The sequence below is a fragment of the Diceros bicornis genome, chromosome 17 (assembly GCF_020826845.1).
Source record: "Diceros bicornis minor isolate mBicDic1 chromosome 17, mDicBic1.mat.cur, whole genome shotgun sequence".
Taxonomy (NCBI): domain Eukaryota; kingdom Metazoa; phylum Chordata; class Mammalia; order Perissodactyla; family Rhinocerotidae; genus Diceros; species Diceros bicornis.
Window position 1 is genome coordinate 55,703,401 of NC_080756.1, and position 16,350 is coordinate 55,719,750.

Sequence of the window (16,350 nt, forward strand, 5' to 3'; positions counted from 1 at the left end):
CTGATCAACCTCAACCCACCACTTCTCAGCTTCTTAGGGGATTCCTTTGGAGTGTGTTCACCTGCCCTATCCTTCCTGATGGCCAGGCTTCATTCATATCCCCCCTCAGCCTTTGTCTCATGGCTTAAGCCAGACCTCTTGGGTCTCTCCACATCTGTGTCATTAGTGCCTGCTGTGTCTCTCTGGAGCTGAACGACTGAACCATAAGCTGTGCTCTAATCATCAGTCGGGGTGAGAGAGTGGGCACGGAAGCAGGGCCCCAGGCAGCTGTGATCCATGTGTCAGAGGGCATGCAGAGGGAGCAGCCAGGATGGCTAGTGGGGCCCTAGAGGCCAGCCTCAAACCCCAGGTGGCATATTTGGGGGAAGATGGCTCCTGGATAGTGATTTGCCTAAAGCTTTGGGCTGACTCTGAATCTGGGCTACCCCGAGTCACAATTGTGAATGCAAATATAGCTGTCAAGGAAAGGTGGACCTTGAGTGAGCATCACCTTAATACCTGCTTGGGTAAATATCAGGAGGTTCTTGGGCTTTTTAGACATGCATCTGGAGGTTTTCAGGTCTGCCCTGGGTGTAGAGTCCTGTTGTCAGTTTTGCCCTGGGCAGCAAGGCATGAAGGGAAGATGGCTGAGGCAAGACTAGGGACTAAGGAAGGAAGACCCTCCCTTGATGTCCTGAGCTGGAGAACCCCTGTTGCACCACCAGTGTGCATGCCCACTCGTGCTCTTCTGTGTTCTGTCCCCAGGGAGTGCCTTCGAAGCCACCCATCCTTCAAGACCAACTTCAGGCTCAGTTCCTCTGGAAACCTACTCTGGCCTTCTAGCCTTTCCTGGTCTCCCACAATATAGACTAGAGCCCACAATACAGAAATAAATTGTGAAAGCTTTACCCTGCTGGTTACAACCAGCAGGTGTGTTTCCTGCATGTCAGCTCTATCTTCATAAAGAGATGCTAAGTGTCTCAAGTGCAGGGACCAAATCTTCTCGGTTTACTGAAACTGTCCAGCAGAGAGCTGGGCACAGAAGGCGCTGCTCCACAACCTGGTGACTGACCAGAGCTCTGTTTCAAGAGATCAGGAAGAGCTGTGTTTTGTTCGTTCATTCATTCATTCATTCATTCAGCAGGGGCTAAGGGCTGAGCTGGATGTGTAAGGTGTGATTTCTGCTCACAGGGAGCTTAAAATGAAAATAGTAAGAATAATTATAATAATCGCCTTTTGTTGCACACCCTTAGGCTAATGACCATTCTGGGTGCTTTGCATGCACATCTCTTGTTCTCATTCTTGCTGTAATCTTGCAAGATTGGGATTCTCCTCATTTTGCGGTTGAAGAAACGGGCTCAGAGAGGTCTCAGAGCTGGCGAGTGGCAGAGCTGAGGTTTAAGCCCAGATGCCCTGGGCTGGGCTGCTCTGCTTGAAGGAGTGTTTCTCAGAGGTGGGAATAGATTGAGTCTGATCAGCCTCAAGACCTTGGCAACTCGTGGGCCCTGTCTGGGGCTTTGGTGTAGAGCAGAGTTGGAGTGATTCATCTCGCAGTCCCCTCCAGTTGAATGTTCTGCAGTTCCACCACGGACTGTGTTCCTTTCCCAGCACTGCCCTCCTGCTGTAGGTTGTTGTGGAGGCAGCAGGTGCACGGGGATCCTCAAGGGCATTGGAGGCAGCCCTTTTGTCGGAGGGCGCCCCTGCCCTCAGTGTTCCCGCTGTTGGTTTGTCCTTGCTCTCTCCTTGAGGGGCATGGGGGCTGGCCAGGGTGCCAGCTGGTCTGGCTGCCCCAGAAGAGGCCCTAAAGCCTAAGCCTTTGGCATTAATTCAAGGTGTCTCTCCAGGCAGTGCCCCACCCACCCTGGCTCATCTGACACCACCTTCTCCTCTTGTCTGGGAGTCACAAGAGATTATGACAGCCATCACCCGATAGAGATCCTGCTGGTGGCTCCAGGCCCCGTGTGTGTGTGTGTGTGTGTGTGTTTGTGTGCGTGTGTGTGTGTGTGTAGTGGGGCAAGCTCCCCCACCCCCGCTTCCTTCTGCACTTTTCCCTCCCCTGTGGCCAGTGTGACCCTGGCTAACTATGCTGTGAGGACTGACCGGGGAGGCAGCTGTGAGGAGACTTGGCCATTTTCTTAGGGCCACGCTGGTGTCTGTCCCTCAGTGCCTGGGTCTCCCTCTCAGGTTTCCCATCACCTGAAGCTGTTTTGCCTCGGTTGTCTTTCCCTCTTGCAGATATTCCCCTGCTCCCTGGCTCCCCACGCCGGCTGAGGGGAGGGGCCAGAGGGGGCCAGGGCCCCAAACATGGACAGCAAAACCTCAAGGTGCCGGGTCCCCGAGCCCCAGGGCTGCAGAGCAGTTCCAACCAAGATTCTGGCCAGCTCTTCAGTGGAGGGAGCTCCCACAGCAGCTCTGTGAGTACAGGGGTGGGGTTGGCGTCAGATGAGGGGTGGATCCCCCCAAGGGATCCTTTTGATTGGGGACCGTCCACTTGGGGAGCAGGAGTGTGTGTGTGTGTGTGTGTGTGTGTGTGTGTGTGAGAGAGAGAGAGAGAGAGAGAGAGGCCCAGGGTTTTTGTTAGGGCCTTTTCCTCTCCTCTCTCTCCAAGTCATGACGACAGAGTGTCTCAGCCACACTGGAGTCTCCTGGTCAGAGGAGGCTCAGGGAAGGAGGCGGTGTAGGAGGCCAGGTGATCCCACCTGTTGGTCTGCAGACCGCCTGGCTCCCCTCCCACAGGTCTGAGGAAGCAGACCTCTGCTGTGGTGGCTCCGAGGCTCTCCCCTGTGCCTGGTGCTTCAACTGGTTGCCCAGGTGACCTCTCAGGTGGCTGCAGAGGCAGCTGGGTATCAAACCAGTAATAAACAGGGAAACACCCAAAGGGGGAGGCAGGTCCCTCCCCTGCTCCGCCTCGATCTTTCTCCTCCTCTTCTCTCAACCTCCCCTGTCTGGGCGTGCATGAGAGCAGGAGTCAGTCCCCCTGCCACTGTCTCTGGTAGTTTCCTCACCAGTGGCTGGAGAGGAGGTGGAGGAGGAGGATGTGGGGCTGTGAGGGGCGTAGAGTATAGTGAATCCCCGTGGGGTGGGAGGTGGGGGTGAGCCAGGTGACAAAAATTGGCCTTTGTTCCAATGGATCCAGAGCACCTGCCAGTGAGTATTCCGTGTGTGTGAATATGTGTGTGTTTTCAGGCAGGCCTGCAGATCTGCAAGGAGGTGGGTGTGTGTGGGTGTGCCACAGTGCATGTGGAGGGCTGCGTGTGTGTATCAGAGTGCACTCGGGTGGTGTATGTGTGCATGTGCAGGAGTGCTGGTGCAGAGAGGCTGGTGTAGGTAACTGTGTGTGCATGTGCAGGAGTGGGCATGGGGCTTTGTGTGTGGAGGCAGGTGGTGTGGATGTGCAGGGGTTTGCTGCTGTGTGTGCAGTCAGCATACGTGTGTACATGGATGCTAGAGTGGGTGTGAGGGTACCCGTGCCCAGGCTGTGGACGGGTGGGTGGAGGGCTGTGTGGGCTGGGGGTGGCAGATGGACTTAGGCTACTCTGTCCTTTCACTGGGGCACTCGGGGCCTCTGGGCCTGAGGGGCTTGTTCCTAGTCCACCTACTTGGGCCCAGAGCACAAGGTCAGCCCCCTCTGTCTCTCACCCCTTCCTCACCAGACCTTGCCATGCCTGACCTGTTCTTTCTGGCTAGGTCATCAACAACTACCTGGATGCCAATGAGCCAGTGTCCTCGGAGGCCCGCCTGAGCCGCATGCACTTCCATGACAACCAGAGGAAGGTCGACTATGTGCTCGCCTACCATTACCGGAAACGCGGGGCATACCCAAGCCATGGCTCCCCTGGCCACTCACTGGCTATCGTCTCCAATGGGGAGACGAGCAAGGAGCCCCATGCTGGGGCTCCCGGTGACATTGAGCTGGGGCCGCTCGATGCCCTGGAGGAGGAGAGGAAGCAGCAGCGGGAGGAGTTTGAGCACAACCTGATGGAGGCCGGGCTGGAGCTGGAGAAGGACTTGGAGGTGAGGTTGGGCAGGTGGCAAAGGGCCACAGGAGGGGATGGGCCTGCAAGGCTGGGCTCCTTGTGATTGGTGTCACTGGCAGGGAGCCTTGGCTTTTTTCTGGCAGGTGGCATTTTTTTTTTTTTTCTGGTGGGCAAACCAGATTTTCTTGTCCAAGGAATTGAGGAAGAGTCTTGGTATAGCTGGTGCCTCTGTCTAGGGGATCTCAGGGAGTGGGGTTGGGGAGGGGTACACCAATCTGTTCTGTGGGTGTTGGCTTAGTTAGAGATTGAAGGCAAGACATTTATTCCTGGCTCCCCATCCTATGGCCTTCTCCATAATGGTTTCCTTGGGATGAAGACTCGGTTTGCCTGTTGAACTTTGGATCAAAATTCCTCTACACAGGATCTACTTCACTAAGGAGTGTCCTTGCCTGGGGCTCCCCGAGGAAGTTGATTGTTTTGGAACTGAACATTGGACATATTTTATCAACTTGTCAGCTATATATACTCTCACCTCTGGTCAGTAGCTAGCCTGAGGGAATCCATGGAAGTCCATTTATCTACATATCTATCCATCCATCCATCCATCCATCCATCCATCCATCCACCCACCCATTTATTCATTCAGCTAACCATCCATCCATCCATCCATCCATCATCCATCCATCCATCCATCCATCCATCCATCCATCCATCCATCCATCCATCCATCCATTTATTCATTCAGCTAACCATCCATCCATCCATCCATCCGTTTATTCATTCAGCTCACCATGTTTCTTCATACCACAGTGATCCTTTAAAAATGACCTACCCTCTCCATCCCTTCCAAACTCATCTTCTACCCCTCCCACCCTCCTGCACCTGCTCCAGCCCACTGGCCTTATCTTGATTGTGGATGGTCACCCTCACTTCAGTGCCTTTGCATTAGTTGTCCCTCGGCTTCAGGCACCTTCCTGTGCATGCTCAATCTCTCACTTCAGCTCTCTGCTCAAATGTTACCCCCTTACAGACATCTTCCCAACCATCCTAGCTAAAATCCCCCCTCCTCTGTCACTCTATTCCTTGACCCTACTTTACTTTTCTTCTTCACACTTAGCACTGCTACCTGAAATAACATGATAGGTTTATTTGTTTTTTGTCTGTGCCTCCACCAGCTCCATGAAGGCAGGAGTCTTCTTTGGTTCACTGCTGTGTCCCCAGGACCTAGGACAGAGTCTAAACCATAAAGTAGTAGATGTTTAACAAGTGTTAGTTGAATAAATAAGTGACCTCCATGAGTCTCAGGTTTCTCAACTGCAAAATAATAGATGCCCTACTGGATTGTATTTTTGTATGCCCCATCATTAGACGGGGCAATGAAAACCTCTAGCACAATGTCTGGTACACAGTAGGTGCTCTATAAATGCTTACTATGATTATTTTAAAAGGTTTCATGATGAGGGGTGGGGTGCCATTCTCATCAGAAACCTGTTTTGTAAGACTCAAGTTAACACTGTCGCCAAACTGGAAGGGACCCCCAGAGGTTATTCATCCATATTTCTGTCCCCAGGCAGGAGGGCCTGTGGCCTGGCTCAGACCCTTGTCGTGCTGACCTATGTTGCTTATCTAGACCCTCAAGTCAGGTCACTCCTCTCATTATTCTTTCCACCAATGTAAGGACAGTGTGTTCTTTTAGGGCTATTTGGGGCTCCCTTGCTGTGGGAGTACAGATTTTCACTTTTTGAAACCCAAAGCTCACTTGTGCCTCTCATGGGGGTCTGGTGGGAGGGTTTCTCTGGGTAGTGGCATGTTTTGGGGGCTGTACAAGGAGCTCTTGGCACTACCACTGTGTGTGGCACTACCACTTTCCCTCTTTCCTTGTGATTTGATGGCTTTCTTTAGTATTATGTTTAGATTTCTTTCTCATTTTCTTTTATGTGTTGACTATAAGTTCTTCCCTTGTGGTTCACATATAACTTCCTATATAAATAGCAGTCTGTTTTAAGTTGATAGGAACTTAAATTTGAACTCATTCCAAAGCTTTACCTTTTTACTCTCCCTACCCCTTGATTTATATTTTTGGTGTCGCATTTTACATCTTTTTATTTTATGCAACCATTAACTATTTATGGTAATTTTAGTTAATTTCATTAAACTTTTGTCTTTTAACCTTCATGCTTGCTTTATATGTGATTCATCCACTACCTTTATTATATATTTACCTTTTCTAGTGAGATTTTTACTTTCGAATGTTTTCTTATTATTGACTAATGCCATTGCTTTTCAGCTTAAAGAAGTCCCTTTAACATTTCCTGTAAGGCTGGTTTAGTAGTGATGATCTCTAGTTTTTGCTTCTCTGGGAAACTCTTTTTTTTTTTTTTTTTTGTGAGGAAGATCAGCCCTGAGTTAACATCCGTGCTAATCCTCCTCTTGTTGCTCAGGAAGACCGGCTCTGAGCTAACATCTATTGCCAATCCTCCTCCTTTTTATTTTTTTTTCCCCAAAACCCCAGTAGATAGCTGTATGTGATAGCTGCACATCCTTCTAGTTGCTATATGTGGGACGCGGCCTCAGCATGGCTGGAGAAGCAGTGCGTTGGTGCATGCCCAGGATCCGAACCCAGGCCACCAGTAGCGGAGCGTGCTCACTTAACCGCTAAGCCACGGGGCCGGCCCTGGGAAACTATGTCTCCTTGAATTCTGAATGATAACGTTGCTGGATAGAGAATTCTTGGTTCGAAGTTTTTCTCTATCAGCACTTTGAATATGTCATGCCGCTGTCTTCTGGCCTGTAGAGTTTCTGCTGAGAAATTTGCTGATAGCCTTATGGGATTTTCCTTGTATATAACTGGTTGTTTTTCTCTTACTACTTTTAGGATTTTCTCTTTGTCCTTAACTTTTACTGTTTTAATTATAATATGTCTTAGTGTGGGTTTCTTTGGGTTCATCTTATTTGGAATGCTCTGTGCTTCCTGGATCTGGGTGTCTGTTTCCTTCCCCAGATTAGGGAAGTTTTCAGCCATTATTTCTTCAAATAAATTTTCTGGCCCTTTCTTTCTCTCTTCTCCTTTTGGGACCCTCCCTATAATATGAATATTATTCTGCTTGATGTTGTCCCAGAGATCCTTAAAGGTATTTTTGCTCTTTTAAATTCTTTCTTCATTTTGCTGCTCTGTCTGGGTGAAACCTATTATTTTGTCTTCCAGCTCACTGATTTGTTCTTCTACTTCATCCAGTCTGCAGTTGAACCCCTCTAGTGTATTTTTCAGTTCAGTTATGATGTTTGTTTGGTACTTTCTTATATTTTCTCTTTGTTGAAGTTCTCACTGTGTTCATCAATTCTTCTCCTGAGTTCAGTGAGCATCTTTATGACCATTATTTTAAACTCCTTATCAAGTAGATTGCTTAGCTCCGTTTCATTTAGTTCTTTTTCTGAATATTTGTCTTGCTCTTTTGTTTGAAACATATTCTTTTATCTCCTCATTTTGCCTAACTCTGTGTCTTTGTTTCTATGTATTAGGTAAATCAGCTACCTCTCCCAGTCTTGAATGAATGGCCTGAGGTAGCAGATGTCCTGTGGGGTCCAGAGGCACAATCCGCTCTGGCCACCAGAGCCTGGTGCTTAGGGGGGGTCCACTGTGTGGACAGTGTGCACCCTTCTGTTGTGGTGGGGCCATGGCTGTGGCACAGGGGTGGGTGGGGTTGGCACCTGGCCTTGCTGTGGGGTGCAGCTGTGTGACTTGATCTTTTTGGGTGGAAGTTTCCATGTCTGTAAAAAGGGATTAACAATACATTCTTCATTGGGTTGTTATGAAGAGGAGCAAGACAACTAAATAAAGTACTTAGAACAGTAACAATGAGTAAACGTCACTGCTATTATCATTATTTTGAGTTGCCAGATTTAGTAAATTCAAGATGCCTAGTTAAATTTGAATTTCAGATCAACAACAAATAATTTTTTACCCCACGAGTCCCATGCAATGTTGGGGACATACTTATACTAAAAAAACTATTTGTTGCTCATTTATAATTCAAATTTAACTGTCTTGGCAACTCTTACTACTACTGCTGGTGTCACTGCCCACCTTTGCTGCTCTCCAACATGTTTTGTTTTGGTTGCTCTTGGATTTTCCTGGGTTTGGCTGGGAATGGGGAGGACCCAGAGATAACTCTTGGGAATGACCAGTGTTAAACGGGGATGTGGAGCATGTCCTGGATTATTGTCCCTGTTGTATAACCCCCAAAAGCTCCTCCCTCCCAGCCCCCATCCATGGCTTCAACACTTGCTTAACTCTTTCCTTTGTGGGGCTTTTCCAGGTTACTCAGCCTCCCCCAAGCCATCTTCTGTCATTAGAGCCTTCACCACTCATGTAGCCATCATAACCTACTGTCTTGCAGTGTTGTCTCTCTCTTTTCTAAAAATTAATTATTGTTATTAGTTTTTGGGCCTCTGATGCAAAGTAATGAGTTAATTGTACTTCTCAATCATGGTGCGTTATGGTCATTGGTCTACACAAAGACCCTCTTGTTATTTATTTAAATACTCCCTTGCTCTTTGCCACCTGCTCCCTCCCTGGGGAATCATTCCAATGCATGGCGTTTCTGGGAAATATATAGTGTTGTGTTTTGCTTTACACATTTTTTTTTTCCTTTAAAAAATAGACTTTATTGTTTAAAAGTTTTAGATTTCAAGAAATATTGGACAAATAGTTCCCTTATACCCCATACCCAGTTTCCTTTATTAATAACATCCACGTTAATATGGTACATTTGTCACAATTAATGAACCAATATTGACATACTATCATTAACTAAAATCCCTACATTATTCAGATTTCCTTAGTTTTGACCTACGGTTCTTTTTCTGTTTCAGGATCCCATCTAGGATCCTGCATTACATTTGTTGTCATGCCTCCTTAGGCTCCTCTTGGCTGTGACAGTTTCTCAAAACTGTATCCATTTTTAATTTACATAAGAGGCACTCTATTTTATAGCCCATTCTGTTTCTTACTTTTTTCCCTCAGCACTATATTTTTGAGACCAGTCGCATTCTGCAAGTGAATCTAATCCAGTTTTTCTAATGGATGAGCAGTTTGTAGTCACTACAGTTTACCTAGTCATTCTCCTAATGATAATGGGTGCCCGGGTTGCCTCCAACTGTGTGTCACCCCAACAAGACTGAGAATGAACTGTCACCTCCTTCAGGGCCAGCAGTCCTCGATCTTCTCCATCTCTCTCCCTGCTCCCCACCCCCTATGCCATGTGGGTGCTAAACGCTGGTTGGAGATTGATCAGCTAGAGCCTGTGAGAGTCTGAACAACTCTTCTAGGAGTCTGCTGGGGTCTGAACAGCTCTTCTCCATGTCAGGATGCTCAACCTCCTGCCTTGAGCAGCAGCCTGGAACTGGCACCTCACAGGAGTGGGGCGTTGCTCGACTGCACCTGGTGGCAGTTTGCAGAGCGGGTGCAGTGGCCTCACCTGCTCAGCTGTCCCCACCCTTCTGGGCTAGGCTGTCTTTCAGGCTCTGGTTTCACTTTGATTTTGAGATAAATGGAGAGGAAATTGGTTTCTATCAGAGGCCCATTAAAAATTATTCACTTTAGGGGCCGGCCCGGTGGCGCAAGCGGTTAAGTGCGCGCGCTCCGCTGCGGCGGCCCGGGCTTCGCTGGTTCGGATCCCGGGCGCGCACCGACGCACTGCTTGGTAAGCCATGCTGTGGCGGCGTCCCATATAAAGTGGAGGAAGATAGGCACAGATGTTAGCCCAGGGCCGTCTTCCTCAGCAAAAAAAGAGGAGGATTGGCGGATGTTAGCTCAGGGCTGATCTCCTCACCAGAAAAAAAAAAAAAAAAAAAAAAAAAGCAATCAGGGCTGATCTCCTCACCAGAAAAAAAAAAAAAAAAAAAATTATTCACTTAACCTTACAGATCAAAAGAACTTTGCATCCACCAAATTCTAATTGATTGAATATTGTAGAATTCATTTCTCACCCTAGTTGATATCTGGGCATACTTTGGACAGGATGGTAGTAGGTGCACACCTTCCATTTGGTGTTTCACTTTTTCATTTGGTGTTCATATTTCCATGTATTGACATTGTCTATATTCTTATTTTAAAGTCTATTCAGTATTTACTGGGTGATTAAACTGCAGTTTGCCTATATATTTTCTTACAATTGGCCATTTGGTTAAAATTTCATTTAAGGATGGCAGCCTGTTTGGAGATGGGCACCACTGCCAAATGGGAGGCCAATGTAAGCAGTTAAGGGACTTATCCAGCCTTGAGCCTCCAGATGGGGCTGTAGAGTGGGTGGGCTGTACAAGGCCTCGTGTGTCACACCTCCTGTGACACACCTCCTCCCACTGTCTCCCACACCTCCTGCCCTGACCCAGAGAGCTAGAAGGACAGAGGAAGAGATTTAGATGCATAGGTGGCACGAGGCAGGTTGGGGGGAGAGTGAGTCCCAGAGCTGGGTGCAGTGCGATGCGCTTAGTGGGCTTGGAGGGCATATTTGTGGATTTGGGTGTAAAGACCTTATTCCATCCTGCAGGCCCTGAAATTCCAGGAGGCATGGCCCAAAACTTCCTCTTTGTGGGCACCTGGATCTTCCAAACTGGAGATAGAGGAGAGGGCGTTGACAGGGAGGCCAGGTGCCCCCATGCTCAGTGCTAGTTTTCCTGGGATTAGGGCTCCAGAGAACTGACAGCAGGAGCTGCCTTTATTCAGCATGGTCTGGCTTCTCCAGCAGATCTGTGGGCTGCTTTTGGCAGATTCAGGCATGGAAGGGGCAGAGTGCCAGCTTGGAGGCCTCAGAGGCCCACAGCTTCATTCAGGAGGCAGAACTCTCTGACTTGGTATCAGGTGGGAACCCAGGAATGACCAAATTCCTTCTCTTTCTGCAAAGAGGAGACCCCCTTCCCCCAAGCCATAGGATGTCCCTGACCCCTGACTGCTCACCCTATGGGCCTGGATGTCTGACATCTCAACCCGAATTACATGTTGAGTCAAAGGAATAGTTTAGGGGACATCTGGGGTGTGGGATATCATGACGTCCTACTAGGGCTCATTTAGGGCCCTGTGGGCCAGGAAAATCAGAATGTCTCCTCACTTCCTTAAAACTGGAGGCCACTGTTTCTTGACCTTTTCAAGAAACCCTCTTTTCCCACCTGCTTTTCAGGAAGTTTCTATACGTCTGATGGAATAGCTGATAGGACCATCTGTCCTCCTAGGCCACTGGACGGAGGTTGGGTGACTGGGAAATTGCTCTATCTTTAGAGTTTGGTTTAATCTATAGTTTTAAGGAAGGAAACTGACTTTCCTGAGCACCTTCTGTATGCCTCATAACATGGGGTCTTGCTTTCACTGTGCTCGCTCATTCAGTCTTCATGAATACCCTGCAAGGCAGGTGCTGTTCCCATCTTTTTAAGGAGATGAGGAAACAGGCTCAGAGAGGTTAGCGACTCAGCCATGGTGACATCTGCTAAGTGGTCCAGCTGGGATTTGAACCCCGTCTGAGCTTCTGACCTTCTGGGGTCTTTGTCTTCCCAGGGAGAACTGCCAGCCCTTGATAGCAGTGTCCTGTTCTTCCCTCCTCAGAATTCAGAGTTCTCTGCAGGGACCAGGAGTTATTTATCCAAGGTGGGGGAGACCTTGTCCTCCTTTACAGGAGCATGTGGGTGTCAGAGCAGAGAGCACCACCAGTCTGGGCTTTTTGCTCTCCTGGAGGCTGCTCGGGTCTCCCCGAAGCACCACGCCAGCCCTGGGTGACCATTTCTCCTTACACGGCATCTGTCTGCAGCCCCACAGATTAGACACAGACCTGCTGCCATCTTCTCTCTTACTGGTACAGAGCTTGTGTGAACCGTACAGAGCTTGCATTCTTATAACTCTCAGATCCTGCTTTGCTGGGAAAACTAGGACTTAGGAAATTTCTGAGTCCTTAGGAAAACCTTGTTTGGTTTTCTAGGGTGGCAGTGTGCCTGGATGTCTTCCTGTCTGTTGCTCTGCCTCAGGCATCAAGCAGGTTGTTGGGTGCTGTAGTGAGGAGGGTGGTGTATTTCTATGGGGTAGGGGTCCCCAGACTCCTGTTGACCTGGTTATAAAATCAATCTGTTTCCTCCTCAGGAACCAGATAGGGGTTACGCATTCTTGGGAAAGGCTATAGGGAATGCGGGGAAAACAGGAATGTGGAATTTATTGATGCCCAGCCCACACTGTTTCTCGGTGATGGCTGCTCTGCTCTCACGAGCCTGGGTAGAGTCACGCAGCTGTTGGCTTGCGCTAATGACTGGGGAAAATGTGATGATTTCCCCCTGGCTTTGGATGTGTTCTCTCCCACGTGCCCCACCCTGAAGCAGCATGCTGGAGCCTTGGGCTTCTCACCTGCTTCTCTTTCCTACCGCAAGGGATCTTCAGGGAACACAACCAAGACAGCCCAGCAGCCCCTGCCCCTGGGACTGCACAGCTGAGCAGAGTGGAGCCACAGCAGGGCTGGTTGGATCCGATCTCCCAGGGGAGGCCTCTAGGCAGCCTGGGGGTGGGGATTCAGACAGAGGCAAGGAGGGGAAGTCAAGCTCCCTAAACCTGGGTAAATGTCTATTTCCTTTTTCAAAGAGTTTATAATTAAAAATTTAACATTCAGTATTCTCACTTGCTCATGGCAACCCCACTGAGGTGGCTATTGTCCCCTTGTCATAGAAACATAGAGTGCCTTGTCAAGCTGGTGAGGAGCAAGGTCGTGCCTTGAAACTAGGTCTCCTAACTCCTGCTCCCACTATTCTCTTAAAGTGACTCTCCAGGGGTGGCGTTTGGCCTACACAGTCACCCAGCCGTGGAGATAAGCACTGTCCAGGGTCTAGTGACAAGCAGGCTGAGGGTTAAACAGAGGTGGAAGGGAGCTGGGGTGTGGCTCTTTCTCAAATCCTTTGTGTCTGGTGTCTTCTTTCTATCCACAAGGGCTTCTAGGGGTCTCCAGGATTCCTCAAATGGGGCTGGAAGGAGGTTTCTGGGCTTTGATGTGCCATATCCCCCCCTACAGTAGCCGACACCAAGGATCAGTGATCCATCTGGCCTGTACACCACCTGAGCTGCCGTGTGTTTTGCTGGTTTCTGTTGCCAGGTGCAATCTGTGATGTATGAGAAAATGGGATCATGGGATGATAGAGCTGGGAGGGCTCTAGCTCATTTCTCTCAGTTCGGTCAGAGAGCAGGAACTGAAGTCAGAGAGAGAGTGTGACTGTTAATGCCTTAAGCTAATTGACTATTGATTATAGAGAGTCTGTGCAAACAAATAAGTCAAGGGGGGTAACTGCCTTCAGTTAGGCCCGTCTTCCTTATAGCTCCATTGTCATCTTCCTGTGAGGCTGGCATCTGACTGGTGCTCCTGGTGTGACTGTCAAACACCACGCTGTGCTGGTTGTTAACTATTTTGAGTATCACGCGTGCTTCCTCCCGTCATTTACAACAGTCTGTGTTTGGTGAAGAGAGGGTCAGGGAATAGCTGATCTCTGTCCTGCTAATCGTTCCTCTTCACGGCAGTGCTAGATGTTTTGGGCACTGAGACAAATATGGAGGAAAAAACGCCCTTCTCCGTTTGTCGTTTGATAAGTTCAAGGTCGTATCAGCCAGAGGCTGCTTGGGCAGTCACTTCAGATGTAAAGACACTCCACAAGAAAGCAGCTGCCCAGGGAGACCTGCCAGGCTCCTGCCTCTCATTAGCAGACATTTCCTGAGCACCTACTAAGTGCCACATCCTGGGCTAGGACCCAACAACACAGAGGTGAATAAGATGTGGTCCCTGCTTTCAAGGACCTTGTAGTCTATTAGAGGAAGCAGACCTGACCACAGAGATCACTTAAAGAAGTCTAAGAGTGCAGTAACGGAGGTGGGAAGAGAGGGCTGGGAGAGTGACCGACGGCCTGGGCGACTCGGAGAAGTCTCCCCTCCACCTTGAAGCTCTTGGCTACGTCAGCTTCCCTTTCCCCGCCCCCGGAGGCTTGGGTCCTGGCAGAAGTGAGTGGCTGTGTCTCCTACTCTTATCAGGTCTCCAGGAAGCATTCACCCTCTGCAAGCTGAGATGCTGGCGAGGACTATGCAAGTGTAGAAGCTTTAGCTGAAGTGGGTGTTGTATGTGGCCTGGTCTTTCCTTAAGCCTTCGAGTTCTGGAGACACCCAGTGGTTATACCTGGTGCTTGACATATGGCGAGGATGGTTCTGGGGCCACTGCAGCCTTAAGTGTCCCTTTCTCTTCACTGCAGACAGAGTCTCCCTGCTACCGCTGGTCAGCTCCTTAGGATGCCACGATACCTTATATCTGCTGACCCCTGGGGCTGTGTGGCGGCATCAGGGGTTCTTAAACCTGAGGTTTGGTGAATAGAATTCAGGGGTAGAATTCATAAACTTGAATGGTAGAAAATTGCACTTTATTCCCACCAACGTTTAACTGAAACTTACCATTTACTTCAATTAATGATATAGGCACAAACCTACGTTACTAGGAGTTCCTGTGAGCTTGTCACCAATACAGTAGATTCGTATCACATTATAGTTGTTGCACAATCTCCAAAAGCATTGACACTCGTCACTGCTTTGAAATTATGACAACTTTTAGATGTGCTGCTAGGTCTTTCTATTTAATGTGTTGATAAAGAAGCAAGTGTTATTATTATTACTGTATCACAGATTTATATGTAAATATTTTGAAAACTATATTTCTATATACTTAGTCTCCTTGTATTCTGTGTAATTATTTTACACATTTAAAAACATTCTGGGGCTGGCCCGTGGCGCAGCGGTTAAGTGCGCGCGCTCTGCTTCGGCGGCCCAGGGTTTACAGGTTCGGCCCAGGGTTTACACATTGACGCACCGCTTGTCAAGCCATGCTGTGACGGTGTCCTGTATAAAGTAGAGGAAGATGGGCACGGATGTTAGCTCAGGGCCAGTCTTCCTCTGCAAAAAGAGGAAGACTGGCGTTGGATGTTAGCTCAGGGCCGGTCTTCCTCACAAAAAAAAAACATTCTGAGAAGGGGTCCATAGATTTCATCTGACTTTCCTAGGGCTCCATGCCCAAGAAAGATTAGGAACCCCTGAACATAACCTTGAAAACTGAGAAGCCTCAGGCAGGGAGTGGCTGTCCTCCCTGGCTGCTGCATGAAGGGACACCAGATGGGGACACCTGCCACTGCTCTCTGGAAACTGACTGGCTCAGAGAAGGTTCCTGAGGAGTTCTGATGCACGGGCATGATTTGTGGGGCATGTCAACTGAGCATACCTGACATGAGCTGAGCCCCTACGTGCTGCTGTGCCTGGGGCCTGCACGGCTAATTGCATTGGAAGCGCGTGGTTCAGCCCATGGTATGCTTGGATCCAAGAAGGAAATGGAGTGGAAGGGGAGTGGGCTGTGTGCCAGAAGACCTGGGTTCTAGCTCCCATTCTGCCACCACTGGCATCTTTCTGGACCTCCACTTCCTCATCTGGTAAAGGAGAAGGTTGGGCATAATCGGGGATTCTCAAACTAAGTACCTGAGAGTACTGGCTGTCTATGACTTAGAGTGAGGTAGTCTATGCTAAAATAAAAATTGATACTGTTTTCTCAATTTACTGAAAAATTGCATTGCTAAAGATAATGTTCTCAATTTAAGATTGTTCTTATACGTCTTTTCCTTAAACCTTTGGAAGCTATTACTCCTTGTCTGCCAGTAAGTACTTGTTGAGGGTAAAGAAGTGGGTGAGACGTAAAAGAATATTAATGGAAAAACTTGAATTGGCCAAATGTGTTTAATTTCACAACTTAATTTTGGTTGTGATTTTCTGTTGTCTATCTTATGGATTCTTCCACTAAAATCGTTCCTAGTTTAAACGTTGGAGTTAAGCATGTCGGTATTTTAAGGACATCTGTAAAGGGTTCTGCAAAGAGCATTGTGACCTGGGAGTATAATACCAGCTCCTGCCGGTCTCCAAGGCCCCTCACTGCTCGGATATTTGTGAACATATAGCGCCTCACGATGCATTCTGCTAAGAAGGCTGACCTTTGTTCTGGATGCACAAAGGGGAGTGGGTTGGTGAGTCTGAGTGGGGCAATGGCCTTTCTCCTGGGGAGATAATGCTCCTGTTTACATCCAGGCCACAAACAAACCAACGGTGTCCCCGGTGTGTTCCCAGCCTTCCCTGTTATGTGCACCATGACCATAAGGAGGACAAGCCAACAGTACAGAGGAAGCAAAAGGAAGAAGAGCTGGCAGGGTTGTTAGCTGTGTCACTATCTACTGAAGTGGATAGTGCACTGTGGAGACCTCACCTTCTCTCATCCCTCCATCCTTCTCAACTTGCCCAGGAGCTCAATCAAGGCAAGATTCATGGAAATTGACAGTTATGGTCTGATGGATCCTAGGGAATCCT

At 48.7% G+C, this 16,350-nt stretch overlaps 1 protein-coding gene across 1 annotated transcript in view; it reads left to right on the forward strand.

Moving 5' to 3' along the window:
- The first annotated feature begins 3,105 nt into the window (after positions 1-3,105).
- Positions 3,106-16,350, forward strand: part of ANO2 (anoctamin 2) — a 323,597-nt gene continuing 310,352 nt past the window's right edge. Inside the window, exons 1-2 of the mRNA XM_058559006.1 lie at positions 3,106-3,126; positions 3,667-3,993. Of these exons, the coding sequence (XP_058414989.1) occupies positions 3,106-3,126; positions 3,667-3,993 (348 nt within the window). The remainder of the gene's footprint in view (positions 3,127-3,666; positions 3,994-16,350) is intronic.